The sequence below is a fragment of the Oryctolagus cuniculus genome, chromosome 3 (assembly GCF_964237555.1).
Source record: "Oryctolagus cuniculus chromosome 3, mOryCun1.1, whole genome shotgun sequence".
In the NCBI taxonomy this organism is placed as follows: Eukaryota; Metazoa; Chordata; class Mammalia; order Lagomorpha; family Leporidae; genus Oryctolagus; species Oryctolagus cuniculus.
In genome coordinates this window covers 166,550,740-166,570,118 of record NC_091434.1, presented here as the reverse complement: position 1 = coordinate 166,570,118, position 19,379 = coordinate 166,550,740, and the positions used below count along the sequence as shown (strand labels likewise).

The window sequence follows — 19,379 nt, the reverse complement described above, 5'->3', positions numbered from 1 at the left end:
TGATCCCTTAATAAGTAAATAGTGCCCTTCTTTGTCTCTTTTAATAGTTTTTGTGTTAAAGTCTATTTTGTCTGATATTAGTATGGCTACACCAGCTCTTTTTTGGTTTTTGTTAGCATGGAATATCTTTTTCCATCCTTTCACTTAAAGTCTGTATGCATCTTTGTTGGTGAGATGTGTTTCTTATAGGCAGCAAGTAGATGGGTTTTCTTTTTCTAATCCATTCAGCCAGTCTGTGTCTTTTAACTGGTGAGCTGAGACATTTTACATTCAATGTGACTATTGTTAAGTAACGACTTTGCTCTGCCATGTTTCCATTATTCCTATTTTTTTTAAAATAATTGTTTTATTTATTTGAAAGACCAAGTTACAAAGAGAGGTAGAGCCAGAGAGAGAGAGAGAGAGAGAGAGAGAGAGAGAGAGAGAGAGAGAGAGATGTCCTCCATTCCACTGGTTCACTCCCCAAATGACCGCAATGGCCACAGCTGAGCTGAGCTGAAGCCAGGAGCCAGGAGCCAGTAGCTTCTTCTGGGTCTCCAACACAGATGCAGGGGCCCAAGGACTTGGGCCATCTTCTACCACTTTCTCAAGCCATAGCAGAGAGCTGGATCAGAAGAGGAGCAGCCGGGACTTGAACTGGTGCCCATATGGGATGCTGGCACTGCATGCTGGGGCTTTAACCCACTCTGCCACAGTGCCGGACTTTGTAGTCCTATTTTTTATTTCAAGTTTCCTTTGTACTTTTACTGTCTGTCCCTTACATTTCCTTTTTTATAGTCAATAGTCAATCTATCTGCCAAAGTTCTTCATAGGCTTGCATGTTTTCTACATTTTCCATTAGATATTTCAACATATTAGTCATGGATGTTTTAAAACTCTGATAGATCCTGTTGCTGAGTCTTGTTCTTTTGATAGCTTTATTTCTTGAAAATAAGTCAGTCCATCTCTCTCTCTCTCTCTCTCTCTCTTGCTAGGCATTATGTGCAGCAGCCAACAGAGACTGAGCGACATGGTGTTTAGGCCACACAGCCTTTCTTCTGCTAGCCAGTCATTGTTGAGGCGGGGGGAGGTGTTGAGTCAATGCAGTCCACAGCTGGGCTTGTTTGGGTTTGCTTTTGCTGTCATTACCCTCAGTGCAGCAGACAGTGTCATAGTCTTGTGCTTAGTGGGGGTGCTGGGGCTGTCGCTGGAGAGCTTTCCTCAGTCTCGCCCAGCCCTCGGCCCGCAGCAGTGCGTGCACACCTGCCCACGGAGCACAGCTTCTCTGCACAACCTTGCCTTTCCTTCAAGATGGTTGGCACTTGCTATTTAGTGCTAGGCTGTGGTAGGGGGCAAGTGATGGCTCTTGAGTCTCCTGGCCTAGCCTGAGTTTGGGCAAGGCCTGTGCACCTTTGTCTGGGGGGTGGGGCCTCTCAGGTCCCTCTCCTCTTTTCTTCAGCTTCCCCATGATATCCAAACTCTGCCTTGAATCTTCAGAACACCTAAGGCAATGGAGAATTACCTGTCTCTCTGCTGGTGGGAGTCTACCTCTCCTTTAAGGTGCTGCAGCCTCCAGGACCCAAGAGGTTTTCTTGATGCCGCCTACCCCAGAAGCGAACAGCTTTTGCTTCTGCTCTTCACCTGAATTAATAGATGTTTGCTGGGTTCTTGGAGTAGAAGGGGTGGTTTCCTTCCCTCTCCCAGATGCAAATAGGTTTTGCTTGCCCCCTTGCCCTGGTGATCCTGGGATAAGCGGGGTGGGAGGGTCTGCTGTCATTCCCCCAAGAGCCTAAACGTTATTACTTTAATAACAGAAGGGCCACAGGGTATGGGTGGTGGTTTTTCTCTTCCGCAGCAGCAGCCAATCACTGGGCAAACTGACGCCACTAAAGGAGACTGTGTCTGGCGGCATGTCCTTTTGAGCATTCAGTGGACACCACGGGGACGATGCAGGAAAACAGAAACTTCTCTGTGTCTGGGGGCTCTAGAAAAACAAAGCCGGTAAGGGGTGTGTGTGTGTGTGTGTGTGTGTGTGCACCCAGAGACAGGAATTTATTTTAAGGAATTGGCTCATGACATTATGGCAGCTGGCAAGTCCAAAATCGGCCAGCAGGCTGGACACCCAAGGAGCAGAGTTCAAAGGCAGTTTGGTAGCAGAATTCCCTCTTCCTTGGGAATGATCAGCCCTCAACTGACCAGATGGGGCCTACCCACATTACAGAGGGTGATCTGCCCAACTCAGACTCAACGGATTTAAATGTCAATCTCATCTTTAAAAAGAGGCCTTCACAGAAACATCTGGACTAGCATTTGACCAAATATCAAGAGTACCGTGGGCCTGGCCAAGATGACACATACAATATCTGTCATCGGCTCCCAGTGCTTTTAAACTGATCCACTAACCCAGTGCTGGCCACGAGGGAATAAGCAAAGATTTTCGCTGATTTCCTCTTTCCCACTCTGTTCTCCAGTGCCCTGCCAAATGTTAAGTAGTCCATGTGACAGTGCATCCTCAGTGGGCTTTTGCTTGTTGAAATTAGGCTCTGTGGCTTCCTCGTGACCTTGGCTCTCTGAAGGAGTCAGGAGAACTTACACTTCCACAGACGATTCATTTTTCTTACTGTTTGGGTGGGAGTGATGTTCAAAAAAAAAAAAGTTTTTACATTCTAAATGGAAGCAGAACTCCCATTCGTGCGGTTCTTGTTTTGTTATTACCATGCTTATCGTCTTGATTGTTTGAAAACCATGAAGGACAGGAGTTATATTCGCTGAGTCTGGCACAGGGGATGCAAGCGCGTGGCCTGTAGTTTTCACATGCAAACCTGGGTTTCTAGATCATTTTGAGAAATGTGATCATTGGACGTACTTGGTCCACATTTCCTGGCCCTTGCTGGGGCTCAGGCCTCCAGGTGTCATCAAGCCCAGAGACAGGTACCTCCCAACGCTGACTCCTCCTCCATCATCATGGGGCAAACCATTCTGAGAGCCCGCTCAGCTCTTCAGGGTCCTCGTGGACCTGGGTCTGTGGCAGAACATTGGCCTTTGGCACAATGCAAGCCGGAAGTCAGAATGTGACACATGACCACCAAATGCTGTGGGCCCAGTCACAGGTGGTCAGAGAAGCCTTGGATCTGCCAGGGAGGAGGCATCACCCATCCCTTCTACTACAGCTAGGAATTTCCCATGGGTCATTGCTACCATTCAAATGTATCCCCCAAATTTCACATGCTGGAAACTTAATCCCCAAATTCATATGTTAATGGTATTCTCATGAATGAACGAATTCATTCATGGATTAATGGGGCTACCGAGGGAGTGGCTTTGTAATAAAAGCAAGCTCTCTGGCAAGCTTGCCCTGTCCTGCCATAGTAGCAGGCGGCAAAGAATGCCCTCACCAGACGCTGGGGAGACACCAGTGCGCCCCAGCCTCCAGTGCTGGGACTTCAAACCTGTCGACAAATTACCTCCTTCTAAGCATTTTGTCATAGCAACAGAAAAGGAAGACACCGGCAGAGGTGGCTATAGAACCGGCTGGGTGGGGATGCCAGCCCCTCCAGGTAAGCAATGAGGATGTCACTTTCTTCATTCCTAACGAAGCCTGGGCTGGTCCCTGAGAATCCTGGGAGTGGCTATCGCTCCCCTGTGAGGCCCTGCAAGGACAGCTGGCACTCGACTCCAGGCTAAGCCAGAGGCAGGCAAGGGCCTGTCCTCCCCGGGGAGGCCGGTGGGCCCCTTCCTTGCACGGGTCCACCACCAGGTAGGATGTCATCGATTGTTACCTTAATCACAGGAACTTCGTGGCACTTGTGGGCTCCCTGTCTTGGCTGCAGTTGTGTGTCCCAGGGGCCACAGAAAGGACCCCAGGACTGGCCTGCACTGGGCGGGAGTGTTTCTGTAGGCATCTGGAAACAGAGAACGAGGCTACATGAAGCCCAGGAAAGGATTCAAGGCCCGCATCTGAAAAGTACTCTCATGTGACAGGTGGGAGGGCCGGGTGCTGGGTTCTACGGGGGAAACCAGGGTTGGCACCCAGGAGTAGAGGGCGACAGAGCTGAGTGGAGGCTTCGAACAGAAGAGAGATTCGCCATGAATGAGGCACCAGGGGGGTTTAGGCTCCGGAGAGGGCCAGCCCATTTAGTTCCTAGGGAAGGGAGGCTGGAAACTGGCTTTGCGGGCAAACAGCTAAAATGCAAAAGTCGCTTTAAACTAGCCACACTTGTCTATCCGGGGCTCCCACCCACTCTGCAGAGGCCAGGAGCTTTTGGGGACACATACAGGGTTAAAAAGAAGACATCAAACAAAGGAAAGTTCACAAGAGCACTTCCAACTTCACGAAAAATAAGATTAATCAGTGGAAGTAGGAACTTTTAAAGCAAAGACTCAGAACTTCTTCTCTCACAAACAAAGCTTGAACCTCTTAGCAATCATGATTCTGATTGCAAGGACCTCCCTCGAGTGGCTGGAGAGTCTTTTACCGCCGAGAACCGCGGCACTTCGGAAGGAGGAATTACCCGGAATCCGGCGTCCGTCTAAATCCACCCAGACAAAAGCCGCGGCCGTGTTAGGCTGCAGCCAGCAACCCGTGTTTTGTTTCTTACAGGGAGAACGTGTTTTTAAAGTACAAAATTAATTTGCACTCACTGAAGAAAATCTGTGAAATATAGAAAAGTGTAAAAAAATGCATATTCTATAACCAGAAATGGTTTACATTTTCAATATTAAACATTCTGTGGATAACTATTTTTCTCCATGAAAATCACAATCATACTAAAGAAAAAGTTGTTTCATTTACTATATCAAGAACAATTCTTCATGGCCTCAATTATTCCTTAAAACATACATTTTAATGTTCCATAAAATTACATTTTATGAATATGTCATTTTTTAAAAATTTTATTTAAGGTATACAAATTCCATGTGTTAATGTATACAGATTTAGGGACATAGTAATATTTCCAACTCCCGCTTTTTTTATTTTAATAATTTTTATTCAATGATTATTAGGTTTCAATTTTTTGTTGCTTTAAATTAGATTTCAGCATACATCAATGGATGTAATCCTTATATCTCGCTGATTATTTCCTTAGCAGGAATTGTTAGAATATTAAGATTTGAGGATTCTCAATATTCATTCTGAAATTACTCTTCAAAATAGTTACACTTCTTTATAGTCTCACTAACAATGTATGAGGGTGCTTTTTTCCTGAATTATTAGCAAACAGTGAGCATTATTAAAAAAAAAAAAAAAACAAAGAAAAAAAAAAACCTTTGTCAGTGTGTGGCTGAAACTGGAGTCTAGTCGTTTCGTATTTCTTTGATTTTAGTTGGACATTTGTTCATATGTTTATGAAATGTTTTTCTTCTGCCCTTTTGTACCATTTATGTGTTTTTCATATTGAGAATAAGCACCTTACTTTAATTCTGATTCATCTTTGGCACGGAAAAATTCAAAAGGAATCCTAAAGAGAAATTCATGTTGAAAACCTTTTGATTGTATAGCTTTAAGCTTTCCAAGAATTCCACTGAGGCGAAATGTGAGGGGAACAGACTGGTCTCCCACAGCAGAGTACAGTGAAGGGAGCTCTTGGATCCCCCTGCGTCAGAATCAAGGTGTAGGGAGGAACATGGATTTAAATTGCTCCACCCCACACTGACAGTGGGCACTGGATTCAAGAACCCACATTTCTGAAATCTCTCCATTTGCAGCCCGAATTTGACAAACACAATGACTACTGGGGCAAATAAGCCTGATATTCCCATACCCCGTGGAACAAAAGAAATGCAGCCATAGGAAGCAGTAAGCCAAAATGCTGAAGAATGCAAGTTGAGTGGGCTGTTCGGGCTTGTATTTTCTGTTCTTTTGACTTCTTGGCCATTGTTTGTTAAGATTTATGTATTTATTTATTTGAAAGGCAGAATTACAGAAAGAGAGAGAGGGAGAGACTAAGAGAGAGATTTTCTACCTGCTGGTTCGTTCTCCAAATGGCAGCAATGGCTAGGCCCAGACCAGAACAAAGCCAGGAGCCAGAAGCTTCATCTGGTCTCCCATATGCATACAGGGGTCCAAATATTTGGGTCATCCTCCACTGTTTTCCCAGAGGTATCAGCAGGGAGCTGGTTCGGAAGTGGAGCAGTGGAGAATTGAACCTGGGCTCAAATAGGATGCTGGTGTCACAGGCAGTGGCTTAACCTCCTATGCCACAATGCCAGCCCTGACCATTGTTCTTTAACTTGATTAATGCGTTATCACCCACTTAGTTCCCCAATAGAAAAATTATAACTTTGATGCCCTCCTATTCCTTGAACCCCTTATGTCTTCCATGTATGTAACTATTACTCCTTTTTTAAAAAGATTCATTTTTATTTATTTGAAAGGCAGAGTTACAGAGAGGGAGAGGTAGAGATCTTCCAATCTTCCAACTACTAGTTCACTCTTCAAATGGCCACAACTACTGTGGTTGGCAGTCAGGAGCTTCTTCTGGGTTTCATACATGGGTGCAGGGGCCCCAACACTTGGGCCATCCTCTGCTGCTTTCCCAGGCCATTAGCAGGGAGCTGGATCGGAACTGGAGCAGCTGTCCTTATGGGATGCTGCCACTGCAGGTGGTGGCTTATCCCATTAAATCACGATGCCGGCCCCTCTGCTTACTCTTTCTTACTTCTTCTTGGTTTAGTCCCTTATTCTCTCTCTCTCCTTTCTCCTGTTTATTCTACCCAAAATCTCTGTCATGACCCCACCCCCAAGCTGCACTAGGTAAGCATACATTCTAAGGACCAATGCATCTAGAAGCTTCTGCTTGCTCCTGGATGAACATCCTCCCCATCACTGCCCCACTTACAATTTTTTTTTTTTTTTGTAACCCCAAGCCCTTCCTTACTCTAGTGGAGAGATAAAGGACTGGGAATTTTAGAGGGGTGATAGATCTGGAGGGCATGAGCCAAATTACAATGGAATCTGTAAGTATGAAAGAGTGAGTGAAGTCAAGTTGTAGCTGTGGCCATAGCTCCAAGGTCTCAGAGATCGGGCAGCTCGGAGTGACCACACCATTCAAAGTGCGGTCTTAAGGGAACTTAAGGGAGGACGAGGGCTGGAGCGGCCATGTTGTGGAGCAGGTCATCTGCACGTACACTTTAGTAGCTTAGAAGTACGCTGTTATTCCCAAACACAGCCAGCGAGCATAACCTTTCTCCTCTCCTGGAAAAATCACTGAGGGCAGAACACAAAGGGTTACTGTGTTGTTCCTTCCGTGTAAAAAGAAATAATAATTTTGATGGATTTGGTGGGACATTTAGGAGCCAAGTCAAACTGTGTGTGTAATTGTTTCGCAAAGGTGCTAGGACTTAATTTTCAGATCTGCAATGAGAACAGGTGGTGGCTGGAGGCAGGAGTCACAATGGTTTCCATGACGACGGGATTGGGTCTTAGTCATCCTCCCATCCTCCACAAAACCTGCTGCAGCTCTCCTCCTAAGGTGCTTATTAGACATTTGTTAAATGAATGATGGACCACAGAATGCTTTGCAATTAAAGCTGCCTTCCTCCAGCTAACATAAAAGCTTTTAGAGCAACAATAATTACTGTATTTACACAGGAGAGTAATTTGCATATTAACCTGAAAATAGCAAACTATGTGTATATATAAAACACACACATACATGTATGTGTGCGTATATATATACATATATATATTCCCGTCCCGCTGAACAGCCCTGAATCCTGTCCTATTCCTTATATATTCCCTATTGTGGAGGAAATACCCAGATGTTCGAGTAACACGGCCTTCAAGGAGGCTCGGAGCCGAGGGGTACGCGCGCTTGTGCGGCCACAGTGGCTGAGCAGCCTGCTCGGCCCCGCCAGCGAACCGCGCCTCTCTCGCGCGGCTCTGCGCAGGCGCCAGCCTCCCCTTCCCCGCGCCCCTCTCCCGCGCTGAGGCTGGAGCCCGCCGCTCGCCCCCAGAGCGTGGAAGCGCGGGCTCTCTGGCGTCCCTCGTTGCCCTTGGCAACCATTGATCGCGTCTCGTTCTCCCCCGACCCTAGGCGGGGACAGTAAGCAGAGTTCCCATTGGCTGGTCGGGGAAGCCAAGCCAATCGGAGAGGAGGTTATAGGGAGGCGGCCAAAGCGAGGTCGTGAGGGTAGGAAGCTAGGGTTAGAGGCAGCCGGTGAGGCTAGAACCCTGAGAGAGGTCGGTTGGAGCAAGTATGTCTGTCCGGAGGCACATTGGGAATCCTGAGGTGAGGGCCAGGTCCGGGCCGCGCAGCCGGAGGGGGCGGGCGCACCGGAAAAGGCTCCTCGTGGGCAGGGACTAGCGCCAGCGACTTCCGCCGCCCGGAAGGCGGGAAGTGGCGGGCGAGGAGGGGTCGGGTGCAGGCCGAGGCGGGCTGGGCCTGGCCGAGAGCGCCTGCGGGCGGAGCCGGCCTTTCCGGCGACGACGTGCCAAGTACATAAAGACACAGCCCCGACCCTCAGAGTGCTTACCGTCGAGCAGTGACCGTTGCCAAGCATGAGTAGAGACAAGGGAGGCGCCCAGCACCAGGGGACGGAGATGGGGGTCCTGCCTTCTGAGTTAGAGCAGGAAGGAGCAGAGCACGCCACGGGGGGAGGGGGCAGAGGACACAGCGTTACCCCCTTTCCAAAGGACCCCTTGCTTTCTTCACCGGTTGGACCCCTGGAGCTCGGCTGCGTTCGTGTCAATGCAGTGTCCACAGAGAGGGGTCTCCCCGCAAGCAGCGGGGCCAGGCCTCTGTCCTGCAAGCCCGGGCGGCGGTAGACTGTGTTTGGGGGACAACTGAGGGATGGAGAGAAGGTTCAGGAAGGGGGCGGGGCCTGGGCGTGGCGAGGCTCTTAGCCAGGTGAAGGCACATCCCAGCAGGTGAACTGCTTGGGCGACGGTAAGGAGCGTGTGAATCGGCAATGGGCCCTGTGAAGGGGGCAGGGCTGCGTGCAGAGGGGCAGGGGTCCCGCTGGGAAGGGGCCTCTGTACCGAACAGGAGTTCGAATGGCTTACTGGTGCTAGGTTGAGGAAGTTGTAAGGCAGAGTCCAGGCCCGGTGAGAGGGCGCCACGATCCATTAGTTAACACCTAAATTCTGCATGATTGCACTTGCATGTGGAATAGGCTTAACGCAGAGAAGCAGTAAGTAGCGGGAATAAATTTTTGAGATCTGTTTCACATCAGGGTGACTATAGTTAAATAACAGTGTGCATTTCAAAGTACCCAAGTGAGAAAATTTCAAATTTCGGGCCACAAAAAATAATAAGTGAAGTGATGGATATGTTAATTACCTTGATGTAATGATTTCACATTGTGTGTGTGACACATTGTAATCCCTAAATGTACGCCATTGTGCTTTACCAATTTAATGATGATAAAAAAGTTTGTATTGTCATGGAGGTGGAGAGTGGCACTTTGCCACATCTTTGTCTTTGCTGGTGGTCAGAATTTTAGATTTGAAGAGTTACAGTAAGGGAGTGACTTGGTCAGATTTGCATTTTAGGTAGATGGCTGTAGTCACATTTTGAGGAGTGGATTTGAGGGGGCCAGGACCTATAGAGACATTGGATAGCTGATTATCTTGATACAGATAGGTACTTGAACCATGGGACTAGGACAGAATTAAGGAGAAATAGTTAGGGAGTAAAATCAAGACTCCATGATCAGATTTGAGAGACGAGAGAGTGGTGGATGACTAAGGTTCTTGGCTAGGGTTACTGACCACTGCTGGTACCATCAATGAGTTAAAAAACCTGAGGAGAGAGGAAGAATAGTGTTAGAAGCAGAAGGGGACAGGAGTAGGGATGCCTGTGTGGTCAGACCTTTGGGCCTAAGACAAAGGTGCCTCGATTGCTCTTGTCTGAGTGGAGCACAGTTTCAATAGTTTCTTAAGAAAGAGTGCATGAGAAATATTTTATGTATGTTGAAAAAGGTAGATGTATTTTAAAATGTTATAGTTGTGCCCTCATGTGTATTTGCCTAAGAGTTTGGTAGAATATAGAATAAAACACAGCTAGTGTTTGTCTGGTATGAGGTGTTGCTGTGGACAAGCCATTCAGTTGCTTTGTGTCTGTTTTTTTTTTTTTTTTTCTTCAGGCAACTTGTAGAATCTTCTCTTTGCCCTTAGTGTTAGGACATTTCACAAAGCTACTCCTTGCTATGGTCTATTTTTACTCATTTTCATGAGCATCAGAAACTCCTGTTTTTGTAGTCTGTAAAATTTTCTTGAATTATTTCATTGTTGATTTTCTCCCTCCTGTTTTCTCCATTCTCTCTTCCTTGAATTTATTGTTCTTTCCTTGTATCTGTGTGACTGCTTCTCCAAATTCCTTCACATTCTTCTCCTATTTTCCTCATCTTTGTCCTTTAGCTTTTCTTGGAAGATTTTTTTTTTTTGACAGGCAGAGTGGACAAGTGAGAGAGAGAGACAGAGAGAAAGGTCTTCCTTTGCCGTTGGTTCACCCTCCAATGGCCGCCACGGCTGGCGTGCTGCGGCCAGCGCACCGCGCTGATCCGAAGGCAGGAGCCAGGTGCTTCTCCTGGTCTCCCATGAGGTGCAGGGCCCAAGGACTTGGGCCATCCTCCACTGCATTCCCTGGCCACAGCAGAGAGCTGGCCTGGAAGAGGGGCAACCGGGACAGAATCCGGCACCCCGACTGGGACTAGACCCCGGTGTGCCGGCGCTGCAAGGTGGAGGATTAGCCTAGTGAGCCGCGGCGCCGGCCTTCTTGGAAGATTTAATTTTATCTTCCAATCTTCTTTTTTAAAAGATTCTTCTATCATTTATTTGTTTCTTCTATCATTTATTTTATTTTTAAGAGCTAATGTCCTTTTTAAAAAACTTTTTATTTTGAAATAAATGCAGATTTGCAAAATTAGTACAAAGAAGTCCTTTGTACCCTTCTCCCAGTTCCCCCAATGATTATATTTTACATAAGAAGTACAGTACCAAAATTAGAAAATTAAGGTTTGTAATAGGTATGCATAGTTCCAGGCCATTTTATCACAAGCATAGGATTAATAATAATCAAGGTTTACACATATTTTGATTTGGAGTCAGGATAGACAACTATTCCATCACCACAAATACTTCCCTAATGAATGCTACTACCTTCCTACTCACACCTGCTTTCCTCCTTCTCACAGTCCTAACTCCTAGAAACCACAATTGTGTTCTGTCTCTGTAAGTTTGTCATTGTGATACTGTTACATACATGGGGTCATATAGTATGTGACCTCTTGAGATTGCTTTTTTTTTTTCCACTCAAGACAGTGTCTCTGAGACACATCCAAGTTGCATATAATAACTATTCATTCCATCTTAACGTTCTATACTGTAAATGTAAGCAGTTTGTTTACTCGTTCAACTAGTATAGGACATTTTGGTTGTTTTGGACTAATACAAGTAAAGATATAAACATTCGGGTACAACTTTTTGTGTGTACATTATTTTCATTTCTCTGGTATAGACACCCAGGAGTTCAATTGCCAGGTTGTATGGTTAACACATGTTTAGTTTTATTAGAAACGGCTAAATAGTTTGCCATAGAGGCTGTGCCATTTTACATTCCTACCAACAGTATATGACAGATCTTGTTTTTAACTCCTTGGCAATGTTTGATATTATCATATTTTTTTATTGAAGCTATTTTGATAGCAGTGTAGTAACCATTTCATTGTGGTTTTAATTTGCATTTCCCTAATGGACGTTGTGGCTGAACATTTTTTCACGTGCTTATTTGCTGTCATATAGTGTCTTTCTTAAAATATCTTAGTGTCTTTTTTTTTTTTTTTTTTTTGACAGGCAGAGTGGACAGTGAGAGAGAGAGACAGAGAGAAAGGTCTTCCTTTTGCCGTTGGTTCACCCACCAATGGTCGCTGCGGCCGGCGCACCGCGCTGATCCGATGGCAGGAGCCAGGTACTAATCCTGGTCTCCCATGGGGTGCAGGGCCCAAGCACCTGGGCCATCCTCCACTGCACTCCCTGGCCACAGCAGAGAGCTGGCCTGGAAGAGGGGCAACCGGGACAGAATCCGGTGCCCCAACCAGGACTAGAACCGGGTGTGCCGGCGCTGCAAGGCAGAGGATTAGCCTAGTGAGCCATGGTGCTGGCCTCTTAGTGTCTTTTTAAAAAATGTTTTATTTATTAATTTGAGAATCCAAGTTACACAGAGAGAGAAGGAGAGCCAGAGAGAGAGAGGTCTTCCATCTGCTGGTTTACTCCCCAACTGGCCACAACGGCCAGAGGTGCACTGATCCGAAGCCAGGAGCCTCCTCTAGGTCTCCCATGCAGGTGCAGGGGCCCAAAGACTTGGGCCATCTTCTACTGCTTTCCCAGGCCACAGCAGAGAGCTGGATCAGAAGAGGAACAGCCGGGACTCGAACTGGCACCCATATGGGATGCTGGCACTGCAGGCGGCAGCTTTACCCATTATGCCATGCTGGCACTGCAGGCGGCAGCTTTACCCATTATGCCACAGCCCTATGTCTTTTTTTTTAAGGTTTATTTTTATTCGAAAGGCAGAATTACAGAGAGAGAAAGGGAGAGACAGAGAGAGAGGGGTCTTCCATTTGTTGATTCATTCCCTAAATGACCACAATGACTGGGACTGGGCCAGGCAAGAACCAGGTGCTTCTTCTGGATCTCCCACATGGGTGCAGAGGCCCAAGGACTTGGGCCAGGCTCTGCTGCTTTCTCAGATGGATTAACAGGAGCTGAACTGGAAGTGGAGTACTGGGACCGTACTGGTGCCCACATGGGATGCCAGTGCTGCGGCAGCAGGCTTAGCCCACTATGCCACACTGCAGCCCTCTTTGTGTCTTTTACATATTTTATTTTATTCTGTTGAGGGTGGCTTTTTGTTTGCTTTTTGTTGTTTGGTGGTGACTGTGTTAATTTGTTTATTGCCGAGGCAGTGATAGTATTATATTTCGTTTCCTAACTGCTTTTTGTTTTTTTCACAGTTTCTATCTGCCTTTATTTTTAGACTTTTATGAATAAATATGAAAAATTGTCTTATATTACTCTACATTTTTGGCCGAAGTTATGTTTTCTGAAACTTTCTGTGTACATTTGCATAGATAAAATTTTCACAGAAAACTTGAGTGTATATGTGTGTGGGGGCTGTGAATTTAACTTGTGATTTCACTTTAGATAAATCTTAGAACATTGTATATGTTATTCTTGACTTGGTTTTTCCTTTACTATATCTTGAAGATTTTTCCATGTCAGAATATATAATATATATAATATAATATTATAATTATAATATTATAATATATAATTATATATAAATATATTATATAATATATCAAATATATTGATATATCAAATACATTATATAATATATTATATATTATAATATTTAATATAATTAGTTCAACTTAATTATTTTCTTTTCATTCTAATGCAAGTATTTGGTAGGTTATATCAGTTTTGTTCATTTGTTTGGTTTGGTTTGGTTTTTCTAGTGTGTTTATACCTGAGCTGTACAAATGGATTGATATGACTCGATTGTTCATATTCCAAAGTTTTGGTTTTGTTACTTTTGACTCCACCCTTCTCTCTTTACCATAGGTATCTGCTACCATAAATTTAATGTGTATCTTTCTAGTTTATTTGCCATAAATTTCTTACATGATATAAGCCATTAAGAAGTTAAACATTTTGTAAAGACAGTGTTATTGCATGTCTTTATAACTTGGCTTTTATCATGTAAAGTATGTTTGAGATCATCCACATTGATGAATATGTTGAATTTATTCCTTTTAACAGTTGGATAGCAATCTAGCATATAGCTAGGCTACATTTGATTTATCATTTACTCCATGGTGGTCTTCTAGGTTGTTTTTGACTATCTGCTATCCTAAAGCCTGATGCAGTGAATTGCACTGTTGAGTTTGATAGCTCTCTCTATATTTGAGGTACTAATCCTTTGTCAGGTATGTGATTTGCAAATGTTTCTCCACAACCTTTTCATCCTCTTAGCGGAGCCTTTGTAGAACGAGAATTTTTGATTTTTAAATTTTATCTTTTCTGTGACAGTTTTTGAGATACTATTTTCACACCATAAATTCACCCATTTAAAGTGTACAATTGAATAGTTTTAGTATAGAGTTGTGAAATCATCACTACAGTCAATTTTAGAGCATTGTCATCACCCCAGAAAGAAGCCCTCTAACCTTCAGCTGTCACTCCCCAATCCTCCTACTCCCCGCAGTCCTAGGAACCACTAATCTGTTTTTTGACTGTCCGTTTGCATGTTCTCACGTTTTACATAAGAAGATTCATGCAGAGTATATGATCTTTTGTGATTAACTTCTTCCACCTAGCATAAAGGTTCATATTATATCATGCATAAGCATTTTGTTTCTTTCTGTTGCTGAATAATAATATTTCATTATATGGATAATGCCGCATGTTGTCTACCCATTTTCTATTGACAGATGTCAAGGTCATTGTTTCCACTTCGGGGCTTTTATGAATAAGGCTACCGTGTTTTTGTGTGGACGTGTATTTTCATTTCTCTAATCAAAATTTTCTTAAATTTTTTTCCCTGCATAATCTGTTTTCTCCGATTGCTTTTTTTTTTTTTTTTTTTTGTCTTGTTGGAAATGTTTGTATTTGTCAGTGTGAGCATAAGAAAATACCGTAGTCTGAGAGGCTTAAACTACAGAAATGTATTTCTCATACAGTTCTGGGTGTCCAAGACCAAGGTGCCAGCTGATTCCGTTTCTGGTGAGAACTCTTCCTGGCTTATAGATGGCTGCCTTCTCTCTGTACCTTCGTAGTGGAGGTGAGGGGACAGAGAGTTTTGTAGTGGCTCTTTTTAGGAAGCACGCTAATCCTTCTGGGTAACAGATGGTGTTCTTAGATTCCTTTTAAACCCCAGTTGCTTACATTTTCAAGTAGCAGACCTAAAAGGTGACTAAGATCTCTGTGTATTGGGAAGAGGCTTGATGAAGGTGAGTTTATTATAGAATGATCTTGCAAGGCCATGATTTGGGGACCCCCCCCCCCCCGCTTCCAAATCTGTGCTTTTCAATTTTCTTCAGAGACCTCCTGTCATCTCCTGAGAGGAAAAGCCTAGTGAACCCCTGGCGGGATTAGGGATGGAGGCTAAATCTCAACGTTAGTAGGTGTCGTCGCTCTCAGTAATGAGTTCTGTGCCATGCCCTGTGTGGAGACCTCCCACTCCAGAAGTGCTTTTCCAGTGAATCGATCTATAGGTATCTGCCAGGATTGGGAGGAGCGATTGCCCAGTGGCACTGAGGGGAGATGATTTGGAGATCCCAGTGCGTTTCAGAGAGCCTTCAGCCAAGCCCGTATTTCAGCCACTTTTATTCTCCACTTCTAGGGTGCCTGGAGCTGTCAGTTCCTCACTGTGTTAAGAATTTCTCTTCATTTTCCTTGTTGCCTTTGGTCTTTGGCTGTCTGGAGTCCACAAAGGCATTTTCACTTGTTTAACTGCTTTGCGTATTTCAGAAGTCTAATGCTGTCATTGCTGTCACTTCTCCCACTTTGTTTTCTTGGGCTTCATTTTCTTAAAATAATATCATTTTAATAAGGTTTTAGGAGTGAGTAAAATTAAATTCATTCATTCATTTTGCTACGTTCACTTAGTAAATAATCTGTAATTATTTTATTTGTTTTGTGACATACTTACAAAAACGTAAGCTTGGGTCTTTCCTGCATTGTCCCATTGCCTGGTCACAGTAATTGTTCCGTTAGTATCTGTTGAATGAGTAAGTGTACATTTCTGAAGTTGAGCTAAGTCAAGGCCGAAGTTCATTCCTTGAAACTCAGAACCATATGGATGGAATTAAACCTAAGTGGCCCACAGAGAAGCTACATATTGAGAAGTGGGAATCCCAGGGAACGTATTAATTATGGGGCTGATAGAGAGATGATCATGTGTAATTGGAGAATCGGAAGAGAGAGAGATCACTGAAACCAAGGGAATGGAAGCTGAAGAAGGTGGGGCTATGTAACAGTGTCATATGGTAGAGACAGGCAAGCAGGTTCAGAACTGAGAAGTATCCGTTATATTCAGCATTCACTAGCTACCAAAGGAGCCTTGATAGAATGCTGGGGACGGCCACCAGCTGTAGTGGATTGGAGGGTGAAGTACAGTTACCCAGTGTAGATTTCCCCCCAAGGAGTTTAGCTGGAAAGGAATAGGATGGGTGATATTCTAAGAATATGTTGGATCCCAGTGAATCACCCCCAGATAGTGGCTTAAAAAGAGAGATTTATTGTCTCCCTTTGTTCTGAAAGTTGACTGGACTCAGCCAGGTGGTTCTCGCTTGAAATCTTGTCTAGTTTCAGGCTGCCCAGAGTTACCCTGAGGCTGCTTCATTCACCTTTGTGGCCACTGATGCCCCCTGTTGGCTGGGACCTCAGCTGGTGCTGTCAGCCATGCCATCTACAAATGACATTTACCATGTGCTGGCCTCCCTCACAGCACAGTGGCCAAGTTCCCAGAGAAAGTGTCCCAAGAGAGCGAGATGGAAGCTGTACTTGTTTATGATCTTGCCTCAGAAATCATACAGTGCCCCGTCGCTCCTAGTCACAGGCACATCCAGATTTAGAGAGGAAACAGAGGAGCAGTGGAGAGAGGGTCATGTCACAGTGTCTTGTGACCGTATTGAAGAATGCAGTCTCGCAGCTTGTGGCTGATGGAAAGGTGAGACTGCTGCACCTGGAGACATTTCATGGTTGATGAAATGTAAGATGCGTTATTGGGGGCCCAGTGTTGTGGCACAGCAATCTAAGCCTCTGGCTGCAGGACAGGCATCCCGTATGGACACTGGTTCAAGACCCAGCTGCTCCACTTTCAATCCAGCTCCCTACTACTGGCCTGGGAAAGCAGCAGAAGATAGCCCAAGTGCTTGAGCCTCTGTACCTACGTGGGAGACCCAAAGGAGGCTCCAGGCTCCTGCCTTTGACCTGCGCCAGCCCTGGCCATTGTGACCATTTGGAGAGTGAACCAGTGGATGGAAGATTCTCTCTCTCTCTCTCTCTCTCTCTCTCTCTCTCTCCCTCCCTCCCTCCCCCTTTCTCTCTGAAACTGCCTTTCAAATTAAAAAATATATATAAATTGAGACATTAAAATTCCCATAAAAATTCCTCTTTAAAAGACTTGTTTTAAATGTAAGGTTGCTTTAAATGTGGCTGTTTTCAAACTGGCACCCGCTCCCTTCATTTTATAGACTTCCCCTCTGTAAGCAAAGAAGATGAGTAGAGAACTACTGAACAAAATATACAGTGGTGATATATTTTTAAAGATTTTATTTATTTATTTGGGAGGTAGAGTTACAGACAGTGAGAGGGAGAGACAGAGAGAAAGGTCTTCCTTCCATTGGTTCACTCCCCAGATGGCTGCAACGGCCAGAGCTGTGCCAGTCCGAAGCCAGGAGCCAGGTGCTTCTTCTGGGTCTCCCACACAGGTACAGGGCCCAAGCACTTGGGCCATCCTCCACTGCCCTCCTGGGCCACAGCAGAGAGCTGGACTGGAAGAGGAGCAGCTGGGACTAGAACCAGCGCCCATATGGGATGCCGGTGCCGCAGGCAGAGGATTAACCTACTGCCCCATGGGGCTGGCCCCAGTGGTGATATTTTTTAAAAATCCTTTACATGTAAATCTGACTTTATATATAATATATATTACATATATGTTTATATATTCCAATTGAAATACCGACAACCTTGTGAGTCCCATTTTGAGAGAGGTAAAAAGAACAGTTCACTCCTTTTTCAATGATTTGTGATTGAGACCGTCTTACTCATTTTTGGGTGATTTTCTTTCAGAAAAATCCCATCTTTGACTTCTCATTCTTCTCCAACTCTATGTGCTCACAAAGCACAGCCTTATTTTGTGTTTTTAGTGAACGGCTAAAATGCTCACAGCTCAGCAGTTTTAATACTTTCCATTGTCTTCTGGGCCTAGTCCAGACCCTTAGTCTACATTCAGCATTCTCCACGTGGAGGCTACACACATATCCTGTCTGATACACGAGATTCCACATACCAGTGGTTCTTAACCCTCTGTGGATGTCACACCCCTTTGTAAACTGGTGCAAAGCAAGAACGTGTTCCCAGAAAGTGCACATACACATAACAGTTTGCACTCATTTTCATGGGTTTAAAGACCCTCTAACTCCCAGTAGTGGGCCCCATATGAAGAACTCCTACTGGAGTGAGGATGTGTAGTGGTTGTGAGGATTAAATGAGTTATTCTAGGTAAGATGCTTAGCCGAGTACCTGACCGTATAGTACATGATCAAAAAAATGTTAGCAGTGATTACCATTTCTGTTGTTAGACGTTCTCCGGCAAAGAGAACAAGTTGTGTTCTTTAAACATGCTTGTCAAGTAGCTTTGCTATTGTAATTTTTTTCCCTGTTTGGTATGCTTTTTCATCCCTCTTTCCCATATTTTTATGCAAGAAAGTTCAACTCTTAAAATACAGCTCCAATGCCCACTCTTGCATGAACTCTCTGTTGCCACCTCCAGTGCCTGAGCCCTCACCTGCTTCCAGACTCCTGGAGCCCTTTCTGTCAATGCTGCGTGACCCTATTGCTCTCTCACTAGAACAAGGCGTGGTAGCAAGTCAGACAATCTCCCACATGCTGAGGGGTGAGAAATGTGAATGATACAAAGAGTTGTGAAGATCCAGGAGGGGAAGAGATTTCCATTTGAGGAGTGCATTCAGGAGAGTGTTCCTGGAAGATGTGTTTGTGCTGGGATTTGGAAGTCAAATTGAAGTTAAGTAGCTCACCCAAACAAATAAAATTTCCTTTAAAAACTCAAAAAAAAAAAAAAAAAAAAAAAAAGAAGAAGAAGTTAAGTAGCTGAGATAGGGTGAGTGGACAGAGGGCAGTGTCTTGATTCTTGCTAGAGATGTAAGCCCTTAAAGGGCCTTGAACATTTTTGTTTGTTCTCAAAGAACCTGTGATGATACCACAAACATGAGCTTTCTCCAGCTGATCTCCTGTGGACCCTTCTACCTATAGGCTGTAGGCTTTATCCTTGCCCACTGTGTCTGCACCCTCCTGCCCCATTTTACCTCTTTTATCTTACCTGTTAGCCTATAAACACCCTCATATTTTCTTCCCTAAAACAACAACAAAGATTATCCCTTAGTAACTCTCTTGATGAAATAAAGAAAAGGACCATTTATCTATCTACTGCTATCCTCTCTCTCCTTCCTCTCCTATGCATGTGATGTTGTAGCCTCTGTCCCTGTCAGTTACTATAACTGCTTCAACAGTACTGTCAAAGCATCCTGGTTTGCTAAATCCAAATTCACTTTCCCATTTTTCTTCTCTTCGCCTGTTGGCTTGTTCATGCTTTACCTCTTGTTCTGCTTGGACAGTGTTGTTCATGTTGACCTCTTCTGTCTTCCTAAAA

At 44.7% G+C, this 19,379-nt stretch overlaps 1 protein-coding gene and 1 long non-coding RNA gene across 3 annotated transcripts in view; one reads left to right on the top strand and one right to left on the bottom strand.

Annotated features, from left to right (window-relative positions):
- Positions 1-780: 780 nt before the first annotated feature.
- On the bottom strand, positions 781-4,592 carry LOC138849116 (uncharacterized). The gene is made up of 2 exons (XR_011387535.1): positions 3,759-4,592; positions 781-1,963 (listed from the first exon to the last, which is right to left on the bottom strand). It is a non-coding gene; the product is annotated as an uncharacterized lncRNA (long non-coding RNA).
- A 3,464-nt stretch (positions 4,593-8,056) lies between these two features.
- The window catches only part of CEP41 (centrosomal protein 41), a 46,721-nt gene continuing 35,398 nt past the window's right edge, over positions 8,057-19,379 (top strand). Inside the window, exon 1 of one of the 2 annotated variants that reach the window (XM_008258191.4) lies at positions 8,057-8,210. In XM_008258191.4, coding sequence (XP_008256413.3) covers positions 8,178-8,210 — 33 coding nt within the window. In that variant the 5' untranslated portion in view covers positions 8,057-8,177. Of the gene's footprint in view, positions 8,211-8,362; positions 8,417-19,379 lie in introns of those variants that run through there. The other variant, XM_070071309.1, reaches the window with a different exon arrangement.